At 36.9% G+C, this 14,997-nt stretch overlaps 1 protein-coding gene across 1 annotated transcript in view; it reads right to left on the bottom strand.

Moving 5' to 3' along the window:
• Nucleotides 1–330: 330 nt before the first annotated feature.
• PTEN (phosphatase and tensin homolog) overlaps nucleotides 331–14,997 on the bottom strand; it is an 84,112-nt gene continuing 69,445 nt past the window's right edge. The window contains exons 6-9 of the mRNA NM_001003192.1: nucleotides 12,658–12,799; nucleotides 6,869–7,035; nucleotides 3,391–3,615; nucleotides 331–592 (exon numbers count right to left, since the gene is read on the bottom strand). Coding sequence (NP_001003192.1) covers nucleotides 407–592; nucleotides 3,391–3,615; nucleotides 6,869–7,035; nucleotides 12,658–12,799 — 720 coding nt within the window. The 3' untranslated portion in view covers nucleotides 331–406. The remainder of the gene's footprint in view (nucleotides 593–3,390; nucleotides 3,616–6,868; nucleotides 7,036–12,657; nucleotides 12,800–14,997) is intronic.

Here is a 14,997-nt window from a genome sequence, read left to right as displayed (position 1 = left end):
GGTAGGATGTGAACCTGTATATCACAAAACTCTTTAGCCACTTCAGTTGGTGACAGAACACAAAATGAGAAATTCCTACGTATACACATCAGTCTGTCTCCACTTTTTATAAAACTGGAATAAAATGGGAAAGTGCCATCTTTATTTATCCTAATTGAATTTTCAATGTCCTTTTGACACAAAAAGGTATATACATGACACAGCTACACAACCTTTTTTCAACTGGACAACAAGTGTCAAAACCCCGTGGATGTATAGGGCAAAACGAGATTGGTCAGGAAGAGAGAATTGTTCCTATAACTGGTAATCTGACACAATGTCCTATTGCCATTAAAAAAAAAAGGTCCAATTTCAGTTTATTCAAGTTTGTTTTCATGGTGTTTTATCCCTCTTGATTAAAAAAAATTCAGACTTTTGTGATTTGTGTGTGCTGATCTTCATCAAAGGGTTCATTCTCTGGGTCAGAGTCAGTGGTGTCAGAATATCTATAATGATCAGGTTCATTGTCACTAACATCTGGCGTCACAGAAGTTGAACTGCTAGCCTCCGGGTTTGATGGCTCCTCTACAGTTTTTGTGAAGTACAGCTTCACCTAGAGAAAAAAAGGCAAAGTTTAAATGGAAAGTCCAGGAATCTGACTAATCTTAAATTACTTGGCAAAGATACATATTTTTAGCAGGTTCGTTTTTAAAAGTGCTGTGGCACACAGGATCTCGAAAAGGCAATGTCTTTTCAATGACCCTCTTCTTCAGTTTTCCTCTAGGTTTTCGTGTTACACACTGAAAACATACACTAGTTAACATACTCGTCTTTAATAAGCGGAAGCTGCAAGCATTAACTAATTCCACAAGAGATGCACAGAGACTGAAGTTCATCAGTCATTTACAAAATGTATTTTCAAACACAAAATTCAATGAAAAACAGCTGAGTTCCAAAAGAATGTTTCACTTACTACCTGTCTGAATCTTTGTGCATTTTCTGATACAAATAATACTAAACAAATACAAGTATTATAAAAACACTGAGCAATAATGATGGTTAGGATCTCATTAGCCCTCGAGGTTAAGAACAGCATACAACGATCTAAGGGCCTCTGCAGGCGGTGCTGAGTAACCTGTCAAACAACTCAACAAGGCAGGTATTTCCATCTGGGAGGACAGGAAGCTAAGGCCCAGAAAGGCAAGTAGGTAGTGGATGTGAGGTTTTGATAGGATCTGCCGTGAAACCCCTGCCCTGTTTTCCAATAATCAGCATCAATTCCCCTCATCTTACATCCAGCATCCGTTCCATCAGTAAATCCTTTCAGTTCCACCTGTAGAATGCCACCTCCACCCACTCTGATGGCTTCTCACTGCCCCACTAGCGCTGCCACCGCTAGTCCAAGCAACCACTATCTCCCGTCTGGAAGAGACCACTCTAGCAACTTCTTACCTCACCTCCCATCTCTGTTCTTGCCTCCTCTCCCTAACTTTCCTCTCCAGTCCACATTTTAAAAAATATTTTATTTATTTATTTATTTATTTGACAGAGAGATAGAGAGCGAGCATGAGCAGGGGGGAGAGGCTGAGGGAGAAGCAGAAGCAGGCTCCCCGCTGAGCAGGGAGCCCGATGTGGGGCTCGATTCCAGGACCCTGAGATCATGACCTGAGCCAAAGGCAGATGCTTCATGGACTGAGCCACCCAGGCACCCCTCCAGTCTACATTTTAAAGACAAAATTCAGATGACATCCTTCCTGTGCTGAAAACACCTCAATGTCTTCAGACTCCGACTGCCACGCTTTAGTCAAAACGACTGCGTATCTACTGCTCCCCAAACATATGAGAATTATTCCCGTCTCAGAGCTCTCATCCCAGGTATTTGTACAGCTCACTCATCTCATTTAGGCCTCCGATGAAATGTCACCTTCTCTTAACTACTGAGCTAAAACATACACCAAGGTCATTCTCTATCCCACTTCTACTTTCTTTGTTCATAAGTACTTACCATCATATATCTCTGCTTACTGATAATTGAAATAGTTTTTATTTGTAAACATAAATATTTAATCTTATTAAAAAAGGAAACAAAATAGCAGCAGTCACACTTTAAAAGCTATTAATTAAGGAAAATGCAGACTTAGGTAAAAGATAGTAATGGAAACCCACGGATTCCAAAAGATAGTATCCAAAGATACTTCTAACCACTTAAAAGAACTGTAAGAAGTAAAGGCACTTAGTACTGGACTTACTTTCACTTAAAATATGTAACCCCCCTTTATTTTTATGATTACTTGCAAGATTCTCATACTTATCAGCTAAAGGTAGACTTGCCGCATGTTCTAGAAATGGAATGAGGCAAAACAAGTAAGAGAGAATGTTTGCAAAGTAAGAGAGAAAGGAGGAAGGTATGGTGAAAGGAAGGGGGGAGGTCAGAGAGAACAAGAAACAGGAAAGGGGAAGGTAAAAAGAGCAAATTACCAGTGGAAAACATTGACAAATCACATTTTTTAATCTGGAAAATTCTTATCAATGCACAGGAATAGAAATACACACATCACATATAGACATAAGTAATGATCCAAATAATTCCATTATATGAGGAAGCAGACAGAGCTTCAGAAAGGGAGTAACAGGAGGATGATGGGAGAAGGCCTCTCAGAGCACCAGGCCTGAAGTCAGGGCTACCACATGGAAGGGTAGCCAAATGCGGGAAGGGCAAGGGAACGGCGGCAGGTGGAGACGTACAGGGAGAGGAAAGGAGAGCTCAGCCTCTGGCAGAACTGAGGAGAGGCCAGGATGGGTGGGTCTCAGAGCAGCAGGAGGACATGGCGAGAGCTCACGTAGGAGGAAGGCCTGTGCTCAGTTAGGCAGGTCCTTATAAGTCGTATCAAAAAACCACAAAGTCTTTAAAAAGTATAAACATGAGTGACACAATGTCTATTTTAAGATCACTTTGAGGAGTTGAAAATAAATTGGAAAGGGACAAACTCAGGAACAGTTAAGAACATCCCATATGAATCATTCACAAATGATGGAGTTCCCTTCTACCTCTTTCTTCCCCCATTCCTACTTCATATCCCATAAACTGAAGTTCCCTTCCCAATCCCTGCCCCACATGTCACCAAACAAAAGCAGCGAAAGAGGTTTTTAAAAGGGGGGGGGGGGGGGGATAGAAAATAAAAAAAATAAATAAATAAAATTTTTAAAAAAATTAAAAAGGGGGGGCAGCTTTTTGACTTTTGACTCTGTGTGCACATCCTTATTAGAAACTCAAGTTATTAATACCTAAATATTGCTTCTAAATAATACTTAAAACTCACTCATTCAAGTCCTTCACCAGCTAGACACCTAAACCCCCCCCCACACACACAAAGAGCCACCCACCGCTTCCTTAAAATTTCTTTAACCGACCTTAAAATTTGGAGAAAAATATCGGTTGGCCTTGTCTTTATTTGCTTTGTCGAGATCATTTTTTGTTAAAGTGAGTACTAGATATTCCTTGTCATTATCTGCACGTTCTATACTGCAAATACTATCAATTTCTTGATCACATAGACTTCCATTTTCTACTTTTTCTGAGGTTTCCTCTGGTCCTGGTATGAAGAATGTGTTTACCCAAAAGTGAAACATTTTGTCCTTTAAAAAAAAAAAGACAAATTTTAAATTGTTTTTAAAGAAGAAAACATATAACCTATATTCAACATTTGCCCCAAGAAGTCAATAAAATAAGGCTCGTGTCATTTGACAGTCTGAATAAAGACAAACCTACAAACACTTGGCAATCTGTGGGTTATCTGTTGCATCTAACTCACACATGTTTATTCTTTTGTTCAAATTTTAGACCAAAAATGTGATTCCACAAGTTCTAAGATAACTTACTTTTGTTTTAAAACCATAAGTAAAATATTTCCTTTCTTGTCTAATGTTAGCTTTATAAAATGCTTTGAGTTTGTATGTACGTGTGTATTAAATAATCAGATATGGGTTTAATGCTGTTTCAACAAGTTAACCATTACAAAATTTACTTTAACAAAGGTTCTTGAAATGTCAACACAACTTCCCGAGGAAGCACGGCAGATACATTTCTACTTCAGAAGCAACAAGAACACTAAGTGGCTTCAGTTCCTTACACGACAATGCATGTGTTTGAAAACATTCATAGTCCTGGGTGTTATTCTATATGTTGACAAATCGAACTCCAATAAAAAGATATACAAATAAAATAAAATGTTCATAATATGGGGGAAGGAGACAAGCAATCTGACTTTTTTATGTTATAAAAAAATGCCTATTAAAAAATTACTTATTAATAATAAAAAAAAACACAACAGATGTTCATCACTTCTAACCCTTCCTGACCAATACATAAAATGTTCTCTCTTTCTCTCTTCTTCTAATGACTGGAATTTGGCCTGTATGGGTCACTTGACAGCTAATGATGTGCAGCTTTGTGACATCTTATTTACCTGGTGCCTTAAATTGCCATTAAATCTGTTATTCTAACTTACCTTTGAGTTTTGCTATTTTCCCAGGAAGATGGTAAGACCCTTAAATATCCTACGTTTAACTGACTTTTTTTTTTTTTTTTAAAGATTTATTTATTTATTCATTCAGAGAGAGCGAGAGAGAGGCAGAGACACAGGCAGAGGGAGAAGCAGGTTCCATGCAGGAAGCCCGATGTGGGACTCGATCCCGGGACTCCAGGGTCACACCCAGGGCTGCAGGCGGCGCTAAACCGCTGTGCCACCAGGGCTATCCTGACTTTTTATCTTTTAATAGTACCTAGTAATCCTGTATGTAAGTCTTTAAAAAAATATATTTGTTAATTTCAATTATTATAGCAAAGTCACTGAGTTAGTAACTGTACATATCTTTTACTTAGAGTCAAAAGAACATAAGCTAGTGATATTTAAATCTCCAAAAATGTGGATTCTGTTTAGGTACTGATTATATTAAACCTGTTTTTGTTTAAATCATAGCAACATTTGTAACAGGCAGGGAAAATCACATAAAATGGCAATATATGTAAAGTAATCCCAGTTAATGATATATTACAAATATTAATCTAATCTTCCATTTTACATGTATTAAAGTAATGTACACATGGTAACTACAAGTGAGAACTTATACACTCCTACTAAAGATACAGGGAGACAGTGATGCAGGTGTCTGTTTTAAATATAAAATATAACATTTTAGAGGCACCTAGCTAGCTCAGTTGGTATGTACTCTTGATCTCAGGGTCATGAGTTCAAGCCCCATGCTGGGTGTGGAGCCTAATTAAATAAATGAATTTTTTTTTAAATAAAAAAATAAAAATTTACATGTACCAGTCTTATAACAAATAGAAAAGAAAAAATACCTTAATTTTAAACACTAGCTAACACTTCCTGGACTACTAAAAAATTATTTTCCAAAGTTATCAAGATATATTTAACTTTCATTTATACAGAATAGGCAGGAAATGGGTTTCTAGTGAAAAAATAAGAGTTTAACATTTTGTAAATTTCCCAGCTATGTGGATTCTGGATATAGAAAATAGTATTTCTTCAGATAAGTCAAGGTAGAGCTTAAAATTTTTGTAATAAATGAAACTTCATCTTTTTCTTAAAAAAAAAAAGCTAAATATTGGGAAAACTAAATCAGTCCTATTACTGAGAATGTCTAAAGATTGGCAATATACTATGTGGAATGTTTATTGAGGCAGTAACAACATACAAAGCTAGTATTTTTGTTCATTACTATGCCACCTAAGGTACACTCACTTTACTTTTATGTTCACACAATATTTTAAATCAAGAGAGTTTAAGAATTAGCTCTTGGGATCCCTGGGTGGCTCGGCATTTAAGCGCCTGCCTTCAGCCCAGGGCGTAATTCTGGAGACCCGGGATTGAGTCCCATGTCGGGCTCCCTGCGTGGAGCCTGCTTCTCCCTCTGCCTGTGTCTCTGCCTCTCTCTCTCTCTCTCTCTCTCTGGGTCTTTCGTGAATAAAGAAATCTTTAATAAAAAAATAAATAAAAAAAAAAAAGAATTAGCTCTTGAATTACCTAACTATGGCTCAGTAAGATGCAAACCTCACTTTCTAAACCTGCACATTTAATACATTTTTTCATTCTTTATTACTTCCTTTGCATACTTATCACTCTCCTAAGCTAAAAATCAAAATATTCGATAAATTTGAGGAAGCTAAATATGAAATGATCTGGTCTCGAGAAACAAACCAAAATGGGGGAAAGTGTCATCACACAATAATACCATGGGACAGAGCTTATTTATACATAGAGACCAAATCTTTTATAAACTCAGGGCCCCTTGCTAGCTTTTCCTTGGTAATTGATCATTCTTTCTCAAAGGATTATAACTTTTTTTAAAAAGATTTTATTTATTTATTCATGAGAGACACAGAGAGAGAGGCAGAGACCCAGGCAGAGGGAGAGAAGCAGGCTCCATGCAAGGAGCCCGATGCGGACTTGATCCCAGGACCCCGGGACCATGCCCTGAGGCAAAGGCAGGCGCTCAACTGCCGAGCCACCGAGGAGTCCCAGATTATAACAGATTTAAGGGGGTACAGAATCTTTAACATTTTTACAAAATTTCTCTGCATAACCTAACTTACAGAAAATTCATCTAAAATTACAACGCCATAAGGACTTTTCCCCTAATAAGATTTGTTACCATTATAATGGCTCATCAATGCTCAAGTAAGCAAAGCGTGTGCAGATCAAACAGAAAACCAATTACAATTCACCAGATGGTTAGGCACAAAATATAGCCTGTAATCTCTCCTTACAGAATGATTCCCGTCTACCTAAATATTTTAAGCTAAAGTTCTGAGGTTACTATACAAAATACAGTGATTTGGGATATTGTTCCCAATAAAAGTACAAACCTTTTTTAGCATCTTGTTCTGTTTGTGGAAGAACTCTACTTTGATGTCACCGCACACAGGCAATGGCTGAGGGAACTCAAAGTACATGAACTTGTCTTCCCGTCGTGTGGGTCCTGAATTGGAGGAATAGATCTTCACCTTTAGCTGGCAGACCACAAACTGAGGATCTGCACGGTTAAATACACGTTAGCATCATTTCACTGGAAATGCCTTCAAATGTCAAACTGTCAAACACCATTTTAATGGTTAATATTAGCAAAACACATAATATAGTAATTCTGAGTCTTTAACCCAGATCTAAAACAAATCAATGAAAAAGAAAAGTTCGAAAATATAATCAGTACAAAAGTTTCCCTAATTTCAATCTTCAACGCAAGGTTTTATTCACTGGTTCTACTTCACAAATACTAACTCCCCACAGTAGACTCTGGCACTACAATAACAGCAAAACTTTAACATTAAAATGTTAAAAATCTAATATAAATTAGATTCATAATTAAAAGGCTAAAATAATTTTCTGGTATATCTATGAACTGCAAAGAAAGTAACTGTAAAAAAAGATACTTGCTGCAGTATTTTAAAGTCTCTACCATGTAACAAAAACCACAAAATACAAATCATTACATGTTCACAAGACGCATGAGCATATAATTTATAACAGATTATAATAAATCCTATAAACACAAGACTCAATATTCATAAAAATATCAACCATTACTTATTTTACCTATAGTTCACATTTTATTTCTTAAAGTTATTATAAAGCCATCATCATAAGAAACAGGAAGAAAAAGATTTGAAATGTCTGCAAAGAAATAGAACAGACTCAAGCACAAACTGTAGCACAATCTTCCTCCCTCCAAAACACACTCCATTTTCATTAACAAGTATTTTGGCTGTGGCCCCTGTCTGTTTTAAAGTAAAGGGAAGGATTATATTGTGTTAGTGATTAACCTTATGACTAAGTAGTGGGTCTTGAAAGAAATATGCCAAGACAGTTAAGAAATACAATTCTAAGCTTGCAAAAAGTACATGAAAAATTTCATACATACATACATACATACATATATATATATGAAATATGCACACACTTATAAACAGGCATAAAATCCTCAACACCAAAAGGCATCATCCTTAAAGATGCAAAAAGAAGTATCACATTGTTTATCAACATGACCAACAAGTGAGAAAAAGGTAAAAGGCTTATCCAATCTAGATGCATTTTTCAGTTTAATACAGATGTGCTGGCTCATCTGTGAAGTATCTAAAGCAGCATCAGCACTCACATAATAAATAGGTTTGATAACAGCCTACCTAGTGAGTTTTTCTAATATGAATTTGTGAGGCATTTATCATGAGAAAAAGGGTACTTCAAAAAGGGGAAACATTACACTAACAATCTGTCAATCATTTTCACTTCCTTGACTCAAGGTTCAAAGTACAGTGAGCCATTTTATAAGACTATGTGATTCTGAAAATTTCACTAGGAAGTCTAGCTTGAAGAAGCAAACAAAAAGATATGATTTCAAAGCTTTGATAAAAATCAGCCAGGATGAAAATGACTTGTAATCTTATTAATTCAAACCACACTAGTTCAGAATCTGATAATCCTGATTTCAAAACTTTCAAAAGCATATTAACTGTATAAGCCAGGTATCAATTTAACTACATCTAAACTGTGTTTCAGGAATTCTACAGTTGTATGATCAATCCATAAGCTAATTACAAATCAGTATTACTTAGAATTTGCCCCAAAAACTAAGCTAAACGGTTTTAATAAAAATAAGTGGAAAAGATTCCCTCAAATCACTAGAGAAAATCATTTCCTTTACAATATGCATTTCCCATCTTAGATCTCTAAGACCTAACTAATCAGAAGTCCAACATCAGCATGGTTCTGCTGACCTCTAAGACACACAGTATTTTCTCTTTAATAGGACTGTGTTCTAAAGAAATGTAAGTCAATATCTGATAAACAAAAATCAGAATTAAACTGTTCTGATATATGCATATTGATATGCTGTATTGTGTATTGACAGAAAAATCACACTGATCATCTTTTACTAATGTTTCAACCCTTTTAGATGTAAAGAGTATAGTAACTTTTTCTTTATTTAGGAATATTAGGACTATAATCCAGTAAGAAACCAGCTGCTGATCCCCAACAACTTTGCAGAAGCTTCTTTGTCTTCCTCACTGCTCCTGATCTTCCTCCTGAACCCAGACTCAGAATCCACCATGTCTCAGTCGTCCTGTTCTTTTTCCCTTCCCACCCTCTAGCCCCGTACCTGATTAACACAGAAGGCTAGTTACTACTTTGTCTGTTGCCTGGTGCTTTCCAAAATACCACATCTCTCTCTCTCACCCACACCTTCGAGAACCCACTGAGGATCTTCACATCAACAGCTCAACTGCACCTGACCAAAACAGGTTTAAAACCAAAAACATTCATGTCTCCAAGTCTCAGTGAGATTCATTTTTCCTTCATCCCTTTTCTGGGAATTATTCACATGGCCAGAATCAAAACTGACAATATATTTAGATATAAACGGCAAAGGAAAAAGCAATCAAATCCCACGTGAATGCCTTAGCAAAGCACTTCTGGCTTATGGCAAGTCCCATAACCGGAATCCTTTCTACCACTAGCCCCCCATCTTGCAATTACCACTTCCTACACAGCCAGACTTAAAACAGAGCGTAAGCCTCTAGTACTGCCAGAGTATCTCTCAAATCGGGTCTGATATCCCAATTCAGGGTCCTCTGACAGCCAGCCACACATCCCACCCTCTTCTGTTCTGTGTCCAGTTCATTTCCTACTGCTATGCCTTAAGTCAGGCTACTTCCTATTGCCTGTAATCCTTCAGTTTCAATGCCAATCTAACAGTATACTTCTCCACTGCTCAGTGAAGAGCTGGATCCCCTCCATGAAACTATCTGACAACCCCCAAAACTTTTATTTTTCTGAATACACCATTTATAATTTATACATATAGCATCCCATTCAATTATGTATTACTTATAATATAGCTTCATTACATAGTATTAAATCACAGTGCATAAATGGAGAACTAGAAAATTAGTAATGAAGTTTTTTTTTTTTTTTTTTGAGCCTCGGTGTCCATCAAAAGATGAACGGATAAAGAAGATGTGGTCTGTGTATACAATGGAATATTCCTCAGCCATTAGAAACGACAAATACCCACCATTTGCTTCGACATGGATGGAACTGGAGGGTATTATGCTGAGTGAAGTAAGTCAATCAGAGAAGGACAAACATTGTATGGTCTCATTCATTTGGGGAATATAAAAAATAGTGAAAGGGAATAAAGGGGAAAGGAGAAAAAATGAGTAGGAAATATCAGAAAGGGGGACAGACCATGAGAGACTCCTAACTCTGGGAAACGAACCAGGGGTGGTGGAAGGGGAGGTTGGCAGGGGGTGGGGGTGATTGGGTGATGGGCACTGAGGTGGCACTTCACAAGATGAGCACTGGGTGCTATTCTGTATGTTGGCAAATTGAATACCAATAAAAAATAAATTTAAATTAAAAAAAAGAAGAAGAAAAAGTTTTCAGTAGTCAGTAATTTTTAGTTTAAATGCAATGTTAAGAGGTAAAACACAAAAACAAAAACAAAACAAAAACCCCCACACTGTTTAAGTATAGGCAGGCAGAACAGAGCTGATAGATTTTTTGCTAGAGGCCAAAGTGGGGAAAAAAACAAAACAAAAAAAAATCACACTAGATTCGAAGACGATTAAATGGAGTGTTTTTATTCTTTTATCTCCCTAAGATGTTGTACCTTTCTTTTGGCCCTTACACCTGGTACCTATCCTTTAGAACAAGCGAGAATTTTCCCTTTCTTTTTCCTTCTATGAATTTGTAAAGTTCCCATGTCAATCATCTCTGTTACTCCAGTGCCTTGCATCTAGAAGTCTTTTTGTTTATCCAAAATCTCATTATTTTTTGACATATAGTTGACACACAATGTTGCATCAGTTTAAGGGAAACAACCCAGTGATCCCACAAGTGTATACATCGTGTTGTGCTCACCAGCAGTGTAGCAACCCCACCTGTCACCATGGGGCACTACAACAGTGCCAGGGACCACAGTCCCTTGTACTGTGCCTTTTTATCAGCACTTTTAAAAATTGTACTGAGAGACAGGGATCCCTAGGTGGCTCAGCGGTCTGGCGCCCGCCTTCGGCCCAGGGCATGATCCTGGAGTCCCGGGATCAAGTCCCACATCAGGCTCCCTGTGTGGAGCCTCCTTCTCCCTCTGCCTGTGTCTCTGCCTCTCTCTCTCTGTGAATTTATTTATTCATGAGAGACATTTAAAAAAAATTTTTTTTATTTATTTATGATAGTCACACAGAAAGAGAGAGAGAGAGAAAAGCAGAGACATAGGCAGAGGGAGAAGTAGGCTCCATGCACCGGGAGCCTGACGTGGGATTCGATCCCGGGTCTCCAGGATCACGCCCTGGGCCAAAGGCAGGCGCTAAACCGCTGCGCCACCCAGAGATCCCTTAAAATTTTTTAATTAAAAAAACTGTACTGAGAGGACGAAACCATCAATGAGGTCTCCTAGAAGCCTATAACATGCTATATTAATAAATCTGTGGCCTATGATAAAGTTGTCCAGCTCTAAGAACACAAGCAAGATACAATGAAGGGGATTATACCTAAATAAGAAAGATGAAAACCACCAAGAAATTAATTTCCTCAGTATAGGTTAATTTAAGGATAGAAATTTGTTAATCACATAAATCAGAAGCAAAGAAGCAAAACTTAAAGATAACCGAAAATCATTAGCAAATTACAAAATCTCACTGAAATACTATTCGAGGTATTAGAAGAAATACTATAGTAGTTTCTTATCTACAAACCACAAAATTGCCTCTAAATAAATGAAACGTATTTCTTAAACAAGAACACATGACTGATCACTGCCAGGAAGAAACTGATATAAAATTCCGTTACAGGTAAGAGCAACAATAGTTGGGTCTAAGGTATCAAGTATGAAAGCTTCTATCAGTCTAGAATAGAAGAGAAGCAAAACAGGACAGGGGCGACTGAGGGAGGCTCACAGAGGTTAGGGTAAGAGGGAAATCAGTGCGAGGCAGGCATCACCGACATGACCTCTATTTAGTACATATCTAGAAAGTTTCAGATGTCAAAGTATCTTCATTTTACTGATGAGCAAATACAAAGACAGGTAGATGGTGTATCTGGGGTTACATAATCCAGTAAGGACAGAGCCAGGAGGAACTGGGATCTACATCCAGGTTGTCTCTAATACACACTTTGACTCAACCCTATTCACTTGACAGACTTCAGCTGGTCACCATGTCTTATAATTTCTTCCTCTGTATTGATTGACCCTGTCACCATTACTATCAACATCTAGTTGTCCTAAGATAGGAAGGAATTGGTCCCTGCCTCCACACCAGGAAACTAATGAATCCCACTGCCACTCTGATGCTGGATCTCTAATGGGATATAGGTTTTTTAGTCAGCTGGTTACAATTTAGGCTGCATTTGGTAGAGGCAGCAAAGAATATTTTTTTCTTAAGTATAATTTAGCTTCTAAGACATTAAAATCCATTGCTCTTGGCTTCCTTAGCCCAATGTGCTAAACTACTGAGCTACTTACTTAGTTTGGATACTTCAGAAATATATACCCCTGGATAATTAAGTATGGTAAATTTCTTTCTAAATTTTAATGTAAACTTCTAGATATGTCTAGAAAAGTGTTCCATGTACTGGAAGGATGAAAATTTAGAGCACTTACTGCAAGTTCCGCCACTGAACATTGGAATAGTTTCAAACATCATCTTGTGAAACAACAGTGCCACTGGTCTATAATCCAGATGATTCTTTAACAGGTAGCTATAATAATACACATAGCGCCTCTGACTGGGAATAGTTACTCCCTGGTGGACAGAAAAAAAAAATAAAAAAGAAAAGCCAAATTCAAAAGAAAAATTCCATTATAGTTATTTCACTAAATTGTTATGGTAACTGGGTTGTACCCACTGAAGAACATATATACATTAGAAATTTGACCTTGAATGATTAATATTTAAATCCAGCTTAACAACAGAGTAAATCAGAGCAACATTAGTACAAAGGAAAGTATCAGAGTAACTTTTCTCCCTTAAAATATAATTATTGTAATACCCTCATTTATTCAATGGTAACAACAATGCTCCAACCTATGAACCCAATAAGCAAAGGCCACAGCATATCCAAAATAACTGTCAAAGGCATCTGCACTACAGCTGTGCTCTTTACACATAAGGCTTCCTGCAAAAATTTATGGACTTGTATTGAATACGTAATTCCTCAAAAGCTTGGTTACTTATTTTTCAGGCAAACATGTCAGAATCAGAACACATAAAGGCAGAGTACCTCTAAGAGACAGAAATAGCAGCAAAAAGTGATGGCCTTAGACCCCCTCCCCCTAAAACAGGAATATGTAGCTGGCATAAATGTATGCAGGAGTTCCATAACAGAGGTGCTTAAGAGATGTCCCTGAGCTGCACAGATCTCTTTGCAGAAGAAACCAGGCATACACAGCATGTTTAGAGAAAATATAAGTATTACAAATGCTAAAAAAACAAAACAAAACAAAAAAACAAACAAACAAAAAAACGTAATTCATGTGCTATTAAAAAAAACAACCAACCCTATCTAAAGAAAAAATCTAGTGTGTGCAGCCATGCATTCATTAATGCTGCTGAATAAATGAGGTATGAAGTCTCCTTCCCTAGGACATGTGTTGATTTCAGGAAAGTGTAAGCATTTGACTTAGAGATAGAAGGTAAATAGTAACATGAAGCCATCTGACAGTTGAAAGTTACTCGCAGAAAACTTAAAAGTATATTCAAGAGAAAAAAGAATTTACAATATTTTAAAGTTATTATTGGCATGTGAATCTCTGCATGTGTTTAAACACTCTGGACACAAATGCTTTTCTTCCCTGTAGGGAAAAGTATAAAGTACGTTAATGTGACTTTAAAGACCGATATACAGAATGGTAGGTAAACAGGTATTCACTCTAGTATCCTTAGGTTTGTTTTTGTTGTTGTTGTTGTTGTTGTTGTTTTTTAAGGGTAGCATGAGGGGAGCCTGGGTGGCTCAGTTGGTTAAGCATCTGCCTTCGGCTCAGGTCATGATCCCAGAATCCTGGGATCGAGCCCCACACTGGGCTCCCTGCTCAGCGGGGAGCCTGCTTCTCCCTCTCCCACTCCCCCTGCTTGTGTTCTGTCAAATAAATAAATAAAAATCTTTAAAACAATAAATAAATTAAGGGTAGCATGATTTCATTACAATTAAAAAAATACATCAAAAACGGTATAAAAGCCATTTCAAATCAGGACAAATGATTTAAGATTCTGGCTATAGGGCAAAGACCACACAATCAGAAGACTTGGAGTTGAAAGCTGACAGTCAAAATACCAACTCTGATTTGTTTCCTCAGGAAAATAAAGACAATACCTACCCTGTCTTCTTCACAGGATCCTTATGAGGAGTAAACAATAAATGCATTTACACAAAAGCATGCTAAACCTACAAAATGTTACACAAATCCTAAAATTAGCAGTTTTACAAATCCTATCTACATCTGGAGTATAATTTTGGAAGAACTGGAATTTTAGTTCTGTGTACAGTATTTTCTTAAAGAAACAGTAGTAAAATAGTGTTACTGTGAAAAGCTCCTATAAAAAACTAAGGTTGAAAATCATTATTAAAGTCTGAAAAGTGTTTAAACTTAAAATGACTTATTGTATCACATTATTTAATACTACTTCAGTAAACAACTTATCATTCATATTAATCAAGATAAAGCACAGAATTGCAAAGCAGGTAGGGGGAGAATAGCAAATGGACGATGGCTGGAAGGAATCTTTTTTGAACCATATGAATTTATGATTTAGTCTAAAAATTAAATTAAAATTCAAGAAATTAAATCAATGGAAGTCTGTAAGACCAAGCTATCAAGTTGTCTATTGGGGTTTAGTGGAATGATAGATGATATTTTCCTCTTTATCTTCCTGGTATAAGTTTGTATGAATAATTAAAAGGTTTGCAAAGCTTTAATTTTTCTCAAGTAGCAAGCGAATGGTAG

This window comes from Canis lupus, chromosome 26 (assembly GCF_011100685.1).
Source record: "Canis lupus familiaris isolate Mischka breed German Shepherd chromosome 26, alternate assembly UU_Cfam_GSD_1.0, whole genome shotgun sequence".
NCBI classification, from domain to species: Eukaryota; Metazoa; Chordata; class Mammalia; order Carnivora; family Canidae; genus Canis; species Canis lupus.
The sequence above is the reverse complement of the archived record's forward strand: the minus strand, read 5'-3'. Positions and strand labels throughout refer to the sequence as shown.